The sequence below is a fragment of the Babylonia areolata genome, chromosome 12 (genome assembly GCF_041734735.1).
Source record: "Babylonia areolata isolate BAREFJ2019XMU chromosome 12, ASM4173473v1, whole genome shotgun sequence".
Taxonomy (NCBI): domain Eukaryota; kingdom Metazoa; phylum Mollusca; class Gastropoda; order Neogastropoda; family Buccinidae; genus Babylonia; species Babylonia areolata.
In genome coordinates, this window is record NC_134887.1 from 3,926,365 (window position 1) to 3,945,638 (window position 19,274).

Consider the following 19,274-nt stretch of genomic DNA (forward strand, 5'->3'; position numbering starts at 1 on the left):
CCCCCCCCCCCCACACACACCCTCCCCACCCCTACCGTCACCCCCACACACACACTCTCCCCACCCCTACCATCACCACACCCCTCACACACACACGCACACCCTCCACACCCCTACCCTACCCCTCCCACCAACTGACCATGTGTGAGTGGAGAACACAATGACATCACCCCTGCACACCCCTCTGCACCCCTCACCCCCACTGACACACACCCTCCCCCACCACCACCACCCCACCCACCAACTGACCATGTGAGAGCGGAAGTGGGAGAACACAGTGTCAGCCAGGGCCACGCCACCAGAGGGCAGGTCAGCGCCGTGCACCACCCCTGACAGCCCTTTGCTGCCATTGTCGTCCTTGCCGACATTGTCGTCGCAGGGCTTGTCGTACATTGCAGGGAAGACGTCGGCGAAGGCTCTGGCCAGCGACTGGAAGAGGTCCTCGTCCTCCGTGTAGGCCGACCCCGCGCCTCCCATCGTCCCCACCTTCACGTTGCGTGGGATGCTGTGGTGGGAAACAGGGACCACCATCATGGTCAGTTTCTGTGTCTGTCTTGGACAATCACTGACTGTTTGGGATGCTGTGGTGGGAAACATGGATCACAACATGGTCAGTTTCTGTGTCTGTCTTGGACAATCACTGACTGTTTGGGATGCTGTGGTGTGAAACATGGATCACATCATGGTCAGTTTCTGTGTCTGTCTTGGACAATCACTGACTGTTTGGTATCGGTACAGTTTTCATATGGTCAGTTTCTGTGTCTGTCTTGGACAATCACTGTTTGGGATGCTGTGGTGTGAAACATGGATCACAACATGGTCAGTTTCTGTGTCTGTCTTGGACAATCACTGACTGTTTGGGATGCTGTGGTGTGAAACATGGATCACAACATGGTCAGTTTCTGTGTCTGTCTTGGACAATCACTGACTGTTTGGGATGCTGTGGTGGGAAACATGGATCACAACATGGTCAGTTTCTGTGTCTGTCTTGGACAATCACTGACTGTTTGGGATGCTGTGGTGGGAAACATGGATCACAACATGGTCAGTTTCTGTGTCTGTCTTGGACAATCACCGACTGTTTGGTACTAGTGCAGTTTAAACATGGTCAGTTTTTTTTTGTTTATCTTGGACTATCAGCAACTGTTCAGTATCAGAGCAGTTTTAAGTTTTCATCCAAGATCTCAGAGGAGAGTACTAAAATACTAAAACCCAAGTTACAAGGAAATAAAAGCTTTGTAGCAACTGGCACCTGGAATTATGTCAGCTGATGATCCAGTCTAGAAGGCTGGTTTTTGTTGTAGGTGGTTTGGTTTGGCTTGACAAAAGGCAGAAAAAATGAACCCAGTCTGAAAAATGAACTATGTTTTTTAAGGCAGGGCGAGTGTTTCCTTTTGTTTCACACAACACTCAGAGCTTGGAATGAGACTGAGGACTGTGGCTATGTAAGTATCCTATCATCATCATCATCATCATCATCACCATCACCATCATCACTGAAGACAAGAATGGAGTAACTCAGTCTGGACAGGCTGTTTTTCAGGTAGGTTGGTTGTTTTTCTTTGACTAAAGACGAGTGAACTAAATCTGTCAGGAAGGCTGTTCTTAGGGTAGGTTAGTTGTATTTGTTTAACAAAAGACAGTGAACTTACTCTGTCTGGAGAGGTTGTTTTTAACTTTTAAGGTAGGTTGGTTGTAGTTTTTAGGTAGGTTGTCTGGGTTGGGTTTTTTTGGGTTTTTTTTTGACAAAAGGCAGATCTGTCTGGAAAGGTTGCTTTAATGGTAGGCTGTTTGGTTTTGTTTGACAAAAAGATGAGAAAACTAAAATCTGTCAGGAAGGCTGTTTTTAGGGTAGGTTGTCTGTTTTTGTTTGACAAAAGACAGTAAACTATGTCTGGAGAGGTTGTTTCAAAAAGCTGGTTGTCTGTTTTCTTTTGAACTTACTCTGTCTGAGGAGGTTGTTTTTAAGCTAGGTTGTTTGTTTTTGTTTGAGAAAAGACAGTGAACTTTCTCTGTCTGGAGAGGTTGTTTTTTGGGTTGGTTGTATGTTTATGTTTGACAAAAGAGGAGTTCAGCTACACTGTGCTGGAGACTTACACGACGAAGGAGCCACCAGCCTGCAAGGCCAGCACAGCGTGGAACTTGTGTAGTGAGAACTCCTCCATCAGTGCCCGCACCACCACATCCTGAAACACACACACACACACCGCACATCATCACAGCACAGTGTGGAACTTTTGTAGTGAGTGCCCACACCACCACGTCCTGAAACACACACACACCGCACATCATCACAGCACAGTGTGGAACTTTTGTAGTGAGTGCCCACACCACCACGTCCTGAAACACACACACACCGCACATCATCACAGCACAGTGTGGAACTTTTGTAGTGAGTGCCCACACCACCACGTCCTGAAACACACACACACCGCACATCATCACAGCACAGTGTGGAACTTGTGTAGTGAGTGCCCGCACCACCACGTCCTGAAACACACACACACACAGACACACACACCCACACCACATATCATCACAGCACAGCATAGAACTTATGCAATGAGTGCCCGTACCAACACGTCCTGAAACACACAGACACCACACATCATCACAGCACAGTGTGGAACTTTTGTAGTGAGTGCCCGCACCACCATGTCCTGAAACACACACACACACACACACACATCATCACAGCACAGCATAGAACTTATGCAATGAGTGCCCGCCCCACCACGTCCTGAAACACACACACACACACACATCATCACAGCACAGCATAGAACTTATGCAATGAGTGCCCGCACCACCACATCCTGAAACACACACACACCACACATCATCACAGCACAGCATAGAACTTATGCAATGAGTGCCCGCCCCACCACGTCCTGAAACACAAACACACACACACATCATCACCCACTGTGACAGGCCCAACAGCTCAGTGGTAAAAGCGTTAGACTTTCAATCTCAGGGGGCTGGGTTCGAATCCCAATCACAACCAGGTGGGCAAAGGGTGGAGATTTTTCCCATCTCCCAGGTCAACAGATGTGTGGACCTGCTAGTGCCTCAACCCCCATGGGAAAGATCAAATACGCACATTAAAGATCCTGTACAGGAATGTCAGACCCCTGCCGGAGTCTGCACTAGTGGGTCACAGTTAAGTATGCGTGTTAAACCTGTAATCCACGTCAGCATTCAGTGGGTTATGGAAACAAGAACATACCCGGCATGCACACCCTATCCCCCTGAAAACGGAATATGGCTGCCTACATGGCGGGTCGTCAAAACGGTCTTACACATGAAAACCCACCCATACGTTGGAGGGAACGCGGGAGTCACAGCCCACGAAGGAAGATGATCACCTGCTGTTCCCATCACACACACTGCACATCACCCACTGCTACTGCCTCAACCCCCTTCACCTGTACATAATGCATGCAGTAGATCAAATACACACGTCAAAGATCCTGTGATCCATGTCGTGTTCGGCTAGTTAGGGAAACAAGAACATACCCAGCATGCACACCCTCAAAAACAGAGTATGGCTGCTGACACGGCAGGGTAAACAAACAAAAAAAGTCATACACATAAAATGTTACTTGTCTCTTTGAGACCTGACTGAATGACACAGGAAAGGAATGATGAACACGCAGTGGCAGCCATCAACCAGCTCTACCCAGGTAGGCAGACTGTCGCGCAAATAACTCCCATGTTTGTAAAGCGCTTAGAGTTTGGTCTCTGACTGAGGATATATAGGCGCCATACAGGTATCCGTATCATCATCATCATCATAATCAGTAGAGTGTTGGCCTAATATCAACGCGTCCACTTGGGAAGCGAGAGAGTCTGAATGCAGTAGTTCAAATCCCACAGTAGCCAGTAGTTTCTCCCCCTTCACTAGACCTTCAGAGGTGGTCTGGATGCTAGTCATTTAGATGAGATGATAAACTGAGGTCCCATGTGCAGCATGTGCTTAACGCACGGAAAAGAACCCACAGCAACAAAAGGGTTGTCCCTGGCAAAATTCTGTAGAGAAAACCACTTCAATAGGAAAACAAATAAAATTGCAGGCAGGGAAAAAAAAAGAAAAAAAAAGGTGGCGCTCTCTCCTTGAGGAGAGCAGCCTGAATTTCATGCAGACAAATCTGTTGTGACAAAAGTAATACCTTACAATCCTCATTACCTCCCTGTCGACCTGACATCCCTCATTACCTCCCTGTCGACCTGACACAATCCTCATTACCTCCCTGTCCACCTGACACATCCCTCATTACCTCCCTGTTGACCTGACACATCCCTCATTACCTCCCTGTCCACCTGACACAATCCTCATTACCTCCCTGTCCACCTGACACAATCCTCATTACCTCCCTGTCGACCTGACACAATCCTCATTACCATCCTGTCGACAATCCCCATTACCACCCTGTTGACCTGACACAATCCTCATTACCATCCTGTCGACAATCCCCATTACCACCCTGTTGACCTGACACAATACTCATTACCTCCCTGTCCACCTGACACATCCCTCATTACCTCCCTGTCCACCTGACACAATACTCATTACCTCCCTGTCCACCTGACACATCCCTCATTACCTCCCTGTCCACCTGACACAATCCTCATTACCTCCCTGTCCACCTGACACATCCCTCATTACCATCCTGTCCACCTGACACAATCCTCATTACCTCCCTGTCCACCTGACACATCCCTCATTACCTCCCTGTCGACCTGACACATCCCTCATTACCTCCCTGTCCACCTGACACAATCCTCATTACCTCCCTGTCGACAATCCTCATTACCTCCCTGTCGACCTGACACAATCCTCATTACCTCCCTGTCCACCTGACACAATCCTCATTACCTCCCTGTTGACCTGACACATCCATCATTACCTCCCTGTCCACCTGACACAATCCTCATTACCTCCCTGTCGACAATCCTCATTACCTCCCTGTCGACAATCCTCATTACCTCCCTGTCCACCTGACACAATCCTCATTACCTCCCTGTCGACAATCATCATTACCTCCCTGTTGACTCCCTGTTGACCTGACACAATACTCATTACCTCCCTGTTGACCTGACACAATACTCATTACCTCCCTGTTGACCTGACACAATCTTCATTACCTCCCTGTTGACCTGACACAATCCTCATTACCTTTCTCATTACCTCCCTGTCGACGATTCTCATTACCTCCCTGTCGACCTGACACAATCCTCATTACCTCCCTGTTGACAATCCTCATTACCTCCTTGTTGACAATCCTCATTACCTCCCTGTCGACAATCCTCATTACCTCCCTGTCCACCTGACACAATCCTCATTACCTCCCTGTCCACCTGACACAATCCTCATTACCTCCCTGTCCACCTGACACAATCCTCATTACCACCTGAGACAATCCTCATTACCTCCCTGTCCACCTGACACAATCCTCATTACCTCCCTGTCGACAATCCTCATTACCTCCCTGTCCACCTGACACAATCCTCATTACCTCCCTGTTGACCCGACACAATCCTCATTACCTCCCTGTCCACCTGACACAATCCTCATTACCTCCTTGTCCACCTGACACAATCCTCATTACCTCCCTGTCGACAATCCTCATTACCTCCCTGTCCACCTGACACAATCCTCATTACCTCCCTGTTGACCCAACACAATCCTCATTACTTCCCTGTCCACCTGACACAATCCTCATTACCTCCCTGTCCACCTGACACAATCCTCATTACCTCCCTGTCGACCCGACACAATCCTCATTACCTCCCTGTCCACCTGACACAATCGTTCTTACATCCTTGTCAACGAGGTCGTTGAAGCGAGAGCCGTTGTAGTGGGCACCGGAGCAGTCCCCGGGGACAGCCAGCGAGGGTCCTTCCAGGTTCACCTGGGGCACGAGGTGCACGTGGGTGTTGTCCAGCACTGTCCGGCAGTCTGGTTCTCCCTGGGCGTACCCTGTGGGATACACACACACACACGCGTTTACAGACATATACACACACATGCACAGAACCACACACACACACACACACACATACACACTGTCACAACCCATATGAGGTTGCCCATGTACCCCCACCCTTCCCAGACTAACCAACATCCCGACAAAACAAACACAGAGACACAGGAAAGTTTAGCTTGGTTCTTTACTTGTGATCACACGAAATAAATCAAACACACAAAGATTACCCCCCATCTAACAATTCCAGTTCAGTCCCAACACAACATTTGCAGTCAAGTGCAGCACCAGCTAATCTCAATGACACTGTCAGAGTTCATCTGTCTCAACCACCACACGACAGCCAAAGTCCGATGTCGCAGACTCACGGGTCAAGGAAGGATGGGGTGAAAGGGATGACAGGAAAAGGGGTGCGTTGGAAGTGTGGAGTGGGAGTGGCCACGAGGAAATTCTGGGGTGAACAGGGCAGGAGGGAAGCGATGACTGTTCCAGGGTTTTGATCCTGGAGTTCCACTGGAAGCAGTGGCACGGGGAGAAAAACTCACAGGAAAATCTGTCACCAGGTAAACACAGAGGCACACCACTGGCCCAGGGTGAAAACACAGACCACACACAGAGAAAGAAGGGGTGACAAGGAAAACAACCCACTATGCCATGACCAAAACGGAAGAGAGGAAGATTTCACCTGTGCCATGACCAAAACGGAAGAGAGGAAGATTTCACCTGTGCCATGACCAAAACAGAAGAGAGAAAGATTTCACCTGTGCTATGACCAAAACGGAAGAGAGAAAGATTTCACCTGTGCTATGACCAGAACAAAAAGAGAGAAAGATTTCACCTGTGCTATGACCAAAACGGAAGAAAGATTTCACCTGTGCTATGACCAAAACAGAAGAGAGAAAGATTTCACCTGTGCTATGACCAGAACGGAAGAGAGAAAGATTTCACCTGTGCTATGACCAGAACAGAAGAGAGAAAGATTTCACCTGTGCTATGACCAGAACGGAAGAGAGAAAGATTTCACCTGTGCTATGACCAAAACAGAAGAGAGAAAGATTTCACCTGTGCTATGACCAAAACAGAAGAGAGAAAGATTTCACCTGTGCTATGACCAAAACAGAAGAGAGAAAGATTTCACCTGTGCTATGACCAAAACAGAAGAAAGATTTCACCTGTGCTATGACCAGAACGGAAAAGAGAAAGATTTCACCTGTGCTATGACCAAAACAGAAGAAAGATTTCACCTGTGCTATGACCAGAACAGAAAAGAGAAAGATTTCACCTGTGCTATGACCAAAACAGAAGAGAGAAAGATTTCACCTGTGCTATGACCAGAACAGAAAAGAGAAAGATTTCACCTGTGCTATGACCAGAACAGAAAAGAGAAAGATTTCACCTGTGCTATGACCAGAACAGAAAAGAGAAAGATTTCACCTGTGCTATGACCAGAACAGAAAAGAGAAAGATTCCACCTGTGCTATGACCAAAACAGAAGAAAGATTTCACCTGTGCTATGACCAGAACAGAAAAGAGAAAGATTTCACCTGTGCTATGACCAAAACAGAAGAAAGATTTCACCTGTGCTATGACCAGAACAGAAAAGAGAAAGATTTCACTTGTGCTATGACCAAAACAGAAGAAAGATTTCACCTGTGCTATGACCAGAACAGAAAAGAGAAAGATTTCACTTGTGCTATGACCAAAACAGAAGAGAGAAAGATTTCACCTGTGCTATGACCACAACAGAACAGAAGAAAGATTTCACCTGTGCTATGACCAGAACAGAAGAAAGAAAGATTTCATCTGTGCTATGACCAGAACAGAAGAGAGAAAGATTTCACCTGTGCTATGACCAGAACAGAAGAAAGAAAGATTTCATCTGTGCTATGACCAGAACAGAAGAGAGAAAGATTTCACCTGTGCTATGACCAGAACAGAAGAAAGATTTCACCTGTGCTATGACCAGAACGGAAAAGAGAAAGATTTCACCTGTGCTATGACCACAACAGAAGAGAGAAAGATTTCACCTGTGCTATGACCTGAACGGAAGAGAGAAAGATTTCATCTGTGCTATGACCAGAACAGAAGAGAGAAAGATTTCACCTGTGCTATGACCAGAACAGAAGAAAGATTTCACCTGTGCTATGACCAGAACAGAAGAGAGAAAGATTTCACCTGTGCTATGACCAGAACGGAAGAGAGAAAGATTTCACCTGTGCTATGACCTAAACAGAAGAAAGATTTTTGCTAGGACCAAAACTGGAGAAAGATTTCACTTGTGAAATCTGTAGCACTGTATTGGTGTATATAGATGTTTTTTCCACTTATATGTCCTCATGTGGTCGTGTGTGGTATACACTATTGTATGTTTTATCTCATGTGAGGCGCTCAGAGCCCATTATATGGGGAGTCTGCGCCATATATACATTATCATTATTATCATTATCACTTGTGCTATGACCAAAACAGGAGAGAGAAACATTTCACCCGTGACATCACCTGACCAGACGAAGCAAGCAAGAACGAAAGGCCTCACCTGTGGCCAGGTGTCGGGCCAGTCTGACGAGCACCTCGGTGCCCACGGGGTCGTCTCCGTTCAGCCCCCCCAGCAGCAGGATGTGGGGCCGGTTCTCCTCGTGGTGCAGACCCCCGCCTGCCATGTGCACCATCATCAGGGCCTTGCCCTGCAACACACACACACACACGTCTCAAACACGAAAAAAAAGAAAGAAAAAAAATTTAAAAAGTGAGAGAAAAAAAAACCTTTGTTTTTGTCTGTTTAAAATCAACAGAACAACCGATACATGTACAACACAAGCTTTAATATCGGTAATGATGACATGAGCTTCATCATATGTGCTATGTATGTGCTACTTTTTTTTGTTCATATGTTTCACAGGTTGTACTGTATGCAAAACAAACAAAAAAAAAAGAAAAGTAATCTGTTCTAACATGAAGTGTTGGCCTGGTGGTCACACGTTTGCCTAGGAAGCGAGAGAATCTGAGCGCGCTGGTTCAATTCCCCACAATCGCCAGTGTTTTTTTCCCCCTCCACAGGAGCTGGGCTGAGAGATGGTCTGGACGGTAGCTATTTGGATGAGAAGATAAACCAACATCCTGTGCGCAGCATGCATTCAGTGCACGTAAAAGAATCTATGGCAACAAAAGGTTTGTCCCTGGCGAAGTTCTGTAGGGCAAACAAATAAACTTGCAGGCAGCAAAAAATACTAAAAAAAAAAAAAAGGGGGTGGCGCTCTCAGTGTAGCGACAAACTCTCCCTGGGGAATGCAGCCCAAATTTCACACAGAGAAATCTGTTGTGACAGTAAAGAGTAATACAATCATAATTATAATGATTTGTTCTACACTGTGTCCTACCTGTCACGTGAGGTGTCTGGTGTCCAGAGTGTCCTACCTGTCACATGAGGTGTCTGGTGTCCAGAGTGTCCTACCTGTCACGTGAGGTGTCTGGTGTCCAGAGTGTCCTACCTGTCACGTGAGGTGTCTGGTGTCCAGAGTGTCCTACCTGTCACATGAGGTGTCTGGTGTCCAGAGTGTCCTACCTGTCACATGAGGTGTCTGGTGTCCAGGTGTCCTACCTGTCACATGAGGTGTCTGGTGTCCAGGTGTCCTACCTGTCATGTGAGGTGTCTGGTGTCCAGAGTGTCCTACCTGTCATGTGAGGTGTCTGGTGTCCAGGTGTCCTACCTGTTACATGAGGTGTCTGGTGTCCAGAGTGTCCTACCTGTAACATGAGGTGTCTGGTGTCCAGAGTGTCCTACCTGTAACATGAGGTGTCTGGTGTCCAGAGTGTCCTACCTGTAACATGAGGTGTCTGGTGTCCAGGTGTCCTACCTGTCACATGAGGTGTCTGGTGTCCAGAGTGTCCTACCTGTCATGTGAGGTGTCTGGTGTCCAGGTATCCTACCTGTCACATGAGGTGTCTGGTGTCCAGAGTGTCCTACCTGTCACATGAGGTGTCTGGTGTCCAGAGTGTCCTACCTGTAACATGAGGTGTCTGGTGTCCAGAGTGTCCTACCTGTCACATGAGGTGTCTGGTGTCCAGAGTGTCCTACCTGTCATGTGAGGTGTCTGGTGTCCAGAGTGTCCTACCTGTCACATGAGGTGTCTGGTGTCCAGAGTGTCCTACCTGTCACATGAGGTGTCTGGTGTCCAGGTGTCCTACCTGTCACGTGAGGTGTCTGGTGTCCAGAGTGTCCTACCTGTCATGTGAGGTGTCTGGTGTCCAGGTGTCCTACCTGTCACATGAGGTGTCTGGTGTCCAGGTGTCCTACCTGTCATGTGAGGTGTCTGGTGTCCAGAGTGTCCTACCTGTCACATGAGGTGTCTGGTGTCCAGGTGTCCTACCTGTCACGTGAGGTGTGTGGTGTCCAGAGTGTCCTACCTGTCATGTGAGGTGTCTGGTGTCCAGGTGTCCTACCTGTCATGTGAGGTGGCTGGTGTCCAGAGTGTCCTACCTGTCATGTGAGGTGTCTGGTGTCCAGAGTGTCCTACCTGTCACGTGAGGTGTCTGGTGTCCAGAGTGTCCTACCTGTCACATGAGGTGTCTGGTGTCCTACCTGTCATGTGAGGTGTCTGGTATCCCGAGTGTCCTACCTGTCACGTGAGGTGTCTGGTGTCCAGGTGTCCTACCTGTCATGTGAGGTGTCTGGTATCCAGGTGTCCTACCTGTCATGTGAGGTGTCTGGTGTCCAGGTGTCCTACCTGTCACATGAGGTGTCTGGTGTCCAGGTGTCCTACCTGTCACATCAGGTGTCTGGTATCCAAGTGTCCTACCTGTCACATCAGGTGTCTGGTATCCAAGTGTCCTACCTGTCACATCAGGTGTCTGGTATCCAGAATGTCCTACCTGTCATGTGAGGTGTCTGGTATCCAGAGTGTCCTACCTGTCACATGAGGTGTCTGGTGTCCAGGTGTCCTACCTGTCATGTGAGGTGTCTGGTGTCCAGAGTGTCCTACCTGTCACATGAGGTGTCTGGTGTCCAGAGTGTCCTACCTGTCACGTGAGGTGTCTGGTGTCCAGAGTGTCCTACCTGTCACGTGAGGTGTCTGGTGTCCAGAGTGTCCTACCTGTCACATGAGGTGTCTGGTGTCCAGAGTGTCCTACCTGTCACGTGAGGTGTCTGGTGTCCAGGTGTCCTACCTGTCACATGAGGTGTCTGGTGTCCAGGTGTCCTACCTGTCACATGAGGTGTCTGGTATCCAGAGTGTCCTACCTGTCATGTGAGGTGTCTGGTGTCCAGAGTGTCCTACCTGTCACATGAGGTGTCTGGTGTCCAGGTGTCCTACCTGTCACATGAGGTGTCTGGTGTCCAGGTGTCCTACCTGTCACATGAGGTGTCTGGTGTCCAGAGTGTCCTACCTGTCATGTGAGGTGTCTGGTGTCCAGGTGTCCTACCTGTTACATGAGGTGTCTGGTGTCCAGAGTGTCCTACCTGTCATGTGAGGTGTCTGGTGTCCAGGTGTCCTACCTGTAACATGAGGTGTCTGGTGTCCAGAGTGTCCTACCTGTAACATGAGGTGTCTGGTGTCCAGAGTGTCCTACCTGTCACATGAGGTGTCTGGTGTCCAGGTGTCCTACCTGTCACATGAGGTGTCTGGTGTCCAGAGTGTCCTACCTGTCATGTGAGGTGTCTGGTGTCCAGAGTGTCCTACCTGTCATGTGAGGTGTCTGGTGTCCAGGTGTCCTACCTGTCATGTGAGGTGTCTGGTATCCAGAGTGTCCTACCTGTCATGTGAGGTGTCTGGTGTCCAGGTGTCCTACCTGTCACATGAGGTGTCTGGTGTCCAGGTGTCCTACCTGTCACATGAGGTGTCTGGTGTCCAGAGTGTCCTACCTGTCACGTGAGGTGTCTGGTGTCCAGAGTGTCCTACCTGTCATGTGAGGTGTCTGGTGTCCAGGTGTCCTACCTGTCATGTGAGGTGTCTGGTATCCAGAGTGTCCTACCTGTCACATGAGGTGTCTGGTGTCCAGGTGTCCTACCTGTCACATGAGGTGTCTGGTGTCCAGAGTGTCCTACCTGTCATGTGAGGTGTCTGGTATCCAGAGTGTCCTACCTGTCATGTGAGGTGTCTGGTATCCAGAGTGTCCTACCTGTCACATGAGGTGTCTGGTGTCCAGGTGTCCTACCTGTCACGTGAGGTGTCTGGTGTCCAGGTGTCCTACCTGTCGAGTGAGGTGGCTGGTGTCCAGGTGTCCTACCTGTCGAGTGAGGTGGCTGGTGTCCAGGGAGGTGAAGGTGGGGTAGGTGGAGGCCAGACCAGCCAGCACAGACTGCAGGTCCCCGTTGTTCAGGTACCTCCCGCCCGCCATGTTCTCCGCCAGGCCAAAGTCGTTGGCTGCCGACCACTCCTCCCGGTGGTCTGGGGTCAAGGTGAAGTTGACCTTCACTGCCGCTCCGTTCGTCACCTGCACCACGATGCTCTTCGCCTTGTACCTGCAACGGCCATCGCTTTCTGTTTCTGTTCCGCAAGGAAGCGTCACTGCGTTCACACAATTCATCCACAAACTACTGCTACACCACGTCAGCTAGCGTCACCACGTTTACACAATTCATCCATACACAACTGCTACACCACATCAGCTAGTGTCACTGCGTTCACACAATTCATCCATACACAACTGCTACACCACATCAGCTAGCGTCACCACATTCAGACAATTCATCCATACACAACTGCTACACCACATCAGCTAGCGTCACCGCGTTCACACAATTCATCCACACACTTCTGCTACACCACATCAGCTAGCGTCACCGCGTTCACACAATTCATCCACACACTTCTGCTACACCACATCAGCTAGCGTCACCACGTTCACACAATTCATCCATACACAACTGCTACACCACATCAGCTAGCGTCACCACATTCAGACAATTCATCCATACACAACTGCTACACCACATCAGCTAGCGTCACAGCGTTCACACAATTCATCCAAACACTTCTGCTACACCATATCAGCTAGCATCACCGCATTCACATAATTCATCCACACACTGCTACACCACATCAGCTAGTGTCACCATATTCACACAATTCATCCATACACAACTGCTACACCACATCAGCTAGCATCACCGCATTCACATAATTCATCCACACATTGCTACACCACATCAGCTAGCATCACCGTGTTCACACAATTCATCCACACACACTGCTACACCACATCAGCTAGCATCACAGCGTTCAGACAATTCATCCACACACTGCTACACCACATCAGCTAGCGTCACCGTGTTCACACAATTCTTCCACACATTTCTGCTACACCACATCAGCTAGGCAGAGATGCCTCACCAGCGGCATGACCCAATGCCTTGTATCTGGAATGGTGATCAGATTTCAGTCTCAGTTTCAATTCTGCAAGGAGGCGGAGGCCTCACCACATTGACAAATCCAGACATGCTTCACAGCAAAGTGGAGTGATGGCCTAGAGGTAATGCGTCCGCCTAGGAAGCGAGAGAATCTGAGCACGCTGGTTCGAATCACGGTTCAGCCGCCGATATTTTCTCCCCCTCCACTAGACCTTGAGTGGTGGTCTGGACGCTAGTCATTCGGATGAGACGATAAACCGAGGTCCCGTGTGCAGCATGCACTTAGCGCACGTAAAAGAACCCACGGCAACAAAAGGGTTGTTCCTGGCAAAATTCTGTAGAAAAATCCACATCGATAGGAAAAGCAAATAAAACTGCATGCAGGAAAAAATACAAAAAAATGGGTGGCGCTGTAGTGTAGCGACGCGCTCTCCCTGGGGAGAGCAGCCCGAATTTCACACAAAGAAATCTGTTGTGATGAAAAGAAATACAAATACAAATCTTCTGGGCAGATGCCTGGCAGCAGAATTACCCAATGTGCTGGTCAGGCCTTGAGTGCATGTAGATATATATATATATATATATATATCTGTGTAGCTATCAGAGCGGATTTCTTCTTCACAATTTCGCCAGAGGACATCTCTTACATTGCCATGGGCTCTTTTTGGGTGTGCCAATTGTGTTGCACTCAGGACCTCTCGTCAACTGTCTCGTCCAAGTGAGTCAAAAACACCTCCCCCCCCCCCCCCCACCCCAACTATTTGCACCTTCAAACCACCTGCCACCGACACCAGGGAGCAGAACCCAGGACCCTCAAACTGAAGAGTCCAACACGCACACCGCCGCGCCCCCTGGGGAACAGACACAGGCACTGCACCGACTCACCGAGGCGCCGACACGGTGACGGTGTAGGTGCCGGGGGCCAGCAGCCTCCAGAAGTCCCCATCAGCGGCGGACCTGACGGCATGGTCGATGCCGTCAACGCTGACCGTGGCGTTGGCGATGCCCTGCTGGGTCTCTGCGTCCGTGACGAAGCCACGCACTCCTTTGTGCACCTGCAGTCAGGGGCCACTCTTTACCGTGCATGTGTGTATGTGCCACTGTCAGTGTCATCTGTGCCACTGTCAGCGTCAACTGTAGTTGTGTGTATGTGCCACTGTCAGCCTCAACTGTGCCACTGTCAGCGTCAACTGTAGTTGTGTGTCTGTGCCACTGTCAGCGTCAACTGTAGTTGTCTGTCTGTGCCACTGTCAGCCTCAACTGTGCCACTGTCAGCGCCAACTGTAGATGTGTGTCCGTGCCACTGTCAGCCTCAACTGTGCCACTGTCAGCGTCATCTGTTGATGTGTGTCTGTGGCACTCTCAGCCTCAACTGTGCCACTGTCAGCGCCAACTGTAGATGTGTGTCTGTGGCACTGTCACCATCAACTGTGGCACTGTCAGCGTCATCTGTTGATATGTGTCTGTGGCACTGTCAGCGTCATCTGTTGATGTGTGTCTGTGGCAATGTCACCATCAACTGTGGTACTGTCAGCGTCATCTGTTGATGTGTGTCTGTGGCACTGTCAGCGTCATCTGTTTAATATGTGTCTGTGGCACTGTCAGCGTCATCTGTTGATGTGTGTCTGTGGCACTGTCAGCGTCATCTGTTGATGTGTGTCAGTGGCACTGTCAGCGTCAACTGTTGATGTGTGTCTGTGGCACTGTCAGCGTCATCTGTTGATGTGTGTCTGTGGCACTGTCAGCGTCATCTGTTGATGTGTGTCTGTGGCACTGTCAGCGTCATCTGTTGATGTGTGTCAGTGGCACTGTCAGCGTCATCTGTTGATGTGTGTCAGTGGCACTGTTAGCGTCATCTGTAGCTGTGTGTCAGTGGCTAAACAAGCAAAAGTCTGGGGATGTTCACTATGTGCTGACATCTCAGACACTGAACAAACGTAATCCTGAATATGGATACTGTAACATGTGTGTTTCAGTGACCAAACAAATAAAACCCTCAGGACTGATGCTAAACTTCTGTATCTCAGCAAATAAGCAAACATCAGCTTAACTCACTGCGGACGAAAGGCCCCTATCAGGACCCTAGTGTTTACAACCGTATCAGACAATGGGCCCTGATTAGGGGCCTTAGATAGTTTTAAATTTTTGGAGTGGCACCTAATTTCCATAATGACGGTATGAACTTAGAATATCCTGACCTTTCCCCTCTCCACTGCGACCAATTAATGCAGTGTGAGTTGCTGTGCTTGCAAGCAGCAGAGTTACTTCTGTGGTGACTGGTTCACACGAACAGTGCGTGTCAACGATGGCGTCTGACCCAGTTTCGTCTCAGTCACAAGGCAGACAACAGAATTTGAGGAACAAGCCCTGTCATGGCTGTTTTACGGTCTGAATTTAATCTGTTTCAAACTCTTTGTGCTTTCCTGGATTCGTTTACAAGTCATCAGTGTGTGCAAATTTCGAACAAAAAATATGGATACTTTCGTCATCTCACTGTATGACAGCATAAAAAGGGAGGAAGTTTTATATTCTGTCCCAAACTGATTTGTTTTCTTACTAATCAGTTTTGAAGTTCTCAGTTCATAAATTCTAACATTTGTTTTTTTGGCGATTTTATCTATTAACCATACAAATGGGTTGTCTGTGGGGAAAGTCAGGGGAGCTAACCAGCAGTACCGAATGAGTTAAAGATGAACACGAGTGTCTCTAGTTCAGTGAATAAACCTTAAACCTAGTGAGAATTAACTATAAACATTTGTGTCTTTGTAACTAAGCAAATATCTGCATGATGAACAATGCAGTGACTAAACAACTACATGCCTAAAGATGAACACTAAACCTTTGTGTTTCAGTGACTAAACAACTACATGTCTGAAGGTGAACACTAAACACTTAAGTTTCAGTGACTAAACAACTACATGTCTGAAGGTGAACACTAAACACTTAAGTTTCAGTGACTAAACAACTACATGTCTGAAGGTGAACACTAAACACTTAAGTTTCAGTGACTAAACAACTACATGCCTGAAGGTGAACACTAAACACTTAAGTTTCAGTGACTAAACAACTACATGTCTGAAGGTGAACACTAAACACTTAAGTTTCAGTGACTAAACAACTACATGTCTGAAGGTGAACACTAAACACTTAAGTTTCAGTGACTAAACAACTACATGTCTGAAGGTGAACACTAAACACTTAAGTTTCAGTGACTAAACAACCACATGTCTGAAGGTGAACACTAAACACTTAAGTTTCAGTGACTAAACAAATACATGTCTGAAGGTGAACACTAAACACTTAAGTTTCAGTGACTAAACAAATACATGTCTGAAGGTGAACACTGAACACTTAAATTTCAGTGACTAAACAACTACATGTCTGTAGGTGAACACTAAACACTTAAGTTTCAGTGACTAAACAACTACATGCCTGAAGGTGAACACTGAACCTTTGTGTTTCAGTGACTAAATAACGACGTGTCTGATGATAAATGCTACACACTTATGTCTCCGTGAACAAACATCTACATACTGAAAGACAGAACACTAACTGAACAAGCACAAAACCAGAAGATGATCAAGGCTAAACATTAACAGGCATCCTGGGAACCATGGAAAGAGCGACAGAAGACAGCATGCGGGCTGACCTGGCCCATGAAGACCAGCAGGGAGAACCTGTTGGCCTGCCAGAAGGACGGCAGCTTCTCCGCCATGGGGAACTTGATGCAGCCCATCTCGATGGTCAGCTCAAAGCAGTTGGTGTGCAGGTAGTTCCAGTCCTGCATGCCTCCTGTCAGGTGTGGGGTGAGAGGGGGTTGGGGGGAAGGGGGGGGGGAGTTATAGTTTCAGTTTCTCAAGAAGCAGTCACTGTGTTCTATCAAATCCATATATGCGCTACACCACATCTGCTAGTCAGATGCCCCACCAGCAGCATAACCCTATATGTTTAGTTAGGCCTTGAGTACATCCATGCATACAGATATCTACATCTATCTATCTATATATCTATCTATCTCTCTCTCTCTCTGTCTGTCTCTCTCTCTCTGTGTACCCATCAGAGTGGGCATCTTCTACAGAATTTGCCAGAGGACATTCTTGTTGCCATGGGTTCTTTTTTCAACGCACCAAGTGCATGCTGCACAAGGAACTTGGTTTATCACCTCATCCGAATGACCAGACACTCAGTTTGATTTTCCAGTCAAACGTGCCAGAGCAGGAATCATACTCTGGATAGGCACAAGTGTCTTAACCATTCTGACACTTTCCTTACCTGGGGGAGGGGATATATATGTATATACAGACCAGCTGCCATGGTAAAGCGCTTAGCATTGCAGACGGACGACTGGGAAGATGCAGGTTCAAATCCCAGCAGAGGTGGGTTTTTCAACCTGCAGCCGGCTCCTACCCAGAGTTGAGTGTGCTGTGGGCTAAAATTGGGAGACTGGGACCTCACAGTCAAGTATCATCCACTTCACGGATGCCTCTTTGGGTGTGTTGCTCTAAATTCCTGACCAACACTGCAAGTGTCTGTATCTCTCAGGCCTGGTTAATGCCGGGATATCATTATGAAAGGAAGCATAGAGTACAGCCTTGTCATGTAGCCCAAATGAATACGGACCTCCGTAGCAACATTGTCATCATTATCCTCCTCCTTCATCAAAGTCCCAAAGTCTGTGGCTTTTCATGCCATGCTGTCATGGTGACCTCAGTTTCGATACCCCTCCATTTCCGTGCTTGGGGTGAGTCCTGTAAATGTCTTCGGTGTCAGCAGGTTCATGAAGCGCTGTTGCTGGAGGGACGTGGCGGCAGTCTCCACTCTGGGAGGGACGCTCACTCAGTCTAGCTCTGTGACTAAACCATTCTTGCTGTCAGTAGGGGGCTTAGTAGGTAGTGTTCTAAGTAAGTTAAATCAGAACAGGCAAAACTGAACACCACCGAAGTGACTCAGCAGCAGCGCAGGGTCTCCTCTGGTGTGTTGCCTCCTGGCAACCAAACATCGATGGTTCCCTGCAGACTGCCGACACTGGGACTGAGACAGACAAACCTAGTGTGGCTGTGTTCGGGGAAGTTGGAATGAGCAGCATAGGAGCAATGCTACTGAAATGGTGCAGATGATGGGGCAGAAAAATAAGAAGTGCACGCGCACACACACACACACACACACACACACACACACATACATACACAAACACTACATAAATCTGTATAGTATGTAAGTTCTCCCACATATGCAATGAAACACTCTCACACACATGTACACACTCAAGCACACAGAGTGATACATTTTCTGAAAACAAACAAAACACAGAAACGGTCTTCTGACCCTACCCGCACTCTCCATCCCCGCCCCCTCCCCGACCCCCCATTAAGAAAAACAAGAAAACATCAATATAAACATATAGATATATCTATATGTATATCTATTTATCTATATCTGTATCTATATGTGACACAGCATGTGAAAACCCCGCCAAAAGTCGCAACCAATTATTCATAGCTATGCACAAAAACACAACATAAGGGTCAAAATAATGAAAATCAAGATTTTTACAAATATCGCACCTTTGAAGTCTTATCTTTGCTGTTGGTAAGTATTTTAGCATAAAACTGCCTGGAACTGCAGTACGTTCAATGTTTTCAGGTGCATGCGTGTCAAAAGTGTGTAAAACATTCTGCACTCTTGCCATATTTCACACTGATTTTTCCAATTCTGCCATTTTTCCAATTCTTCTTCTCCTCCTCTTCTTCTTTGTTCATGGGCTGCAACTCCCACGTTCACTTGCATTTACACGAGTGGGCTTTTATGTGTATGAACCTTTTTACCCTGTCATGTAGGCAGCCATACTCTGTTTTCGAGGGTGTGCATGCTGGGTATGTTCTTGTTTCCACATCCCACTGAACGCTGACATGGATTACAGGATCTTTAACGTATGTATTTGA

At 47.9% G+C, this 19,274-nt stretch overlaps 1 protein-coding gene across 2 annotated transcripts in view; it reads right to left on the minus strand.

Annotated features, from left to right (window-relative positions):
* The window catches only part of LOC143288329 (carboxypeptidase D-like), an 88,010-nt gene that overhangs the window by 27,147 nt on the left and 41,589 nt on the right, over window positions 1–19,274 (minus strand). For both annotated transcript variants that reach the window (XM_076596702.1, XM_076596701.1), the window contains 7 exons: window positions 16,982–17,124; window positions 14,218–14,387; window positions 12,210–12,444; window positions 8,524–8,671; window positions 5,823–5,983; window positions 2,098–2,186; window positions 250–505 (listed from right to left, as the gene is read on the minus strand). In XM_076596702.1, coding sequence (XP_076452817.1) covers window positions 250–505; window positions 2,098–2,186; window positions 5,823–5,983; window positions 8,524–8,671; window positions 12,210–12,444; window positions 14,218–14,387; window positions 16,982–17,124 — 1,202 coding nt within the window. The remainder of the gene's footprint in view (window positions 1–249; window positions 506–2,097; window positions 2,187–5,822; window positions 5,984–8,523; window positions 8,672–12,209; window positions 12,445–14,217; window positions 14,388–16,981; window positions 17,125–19,274) is intronic.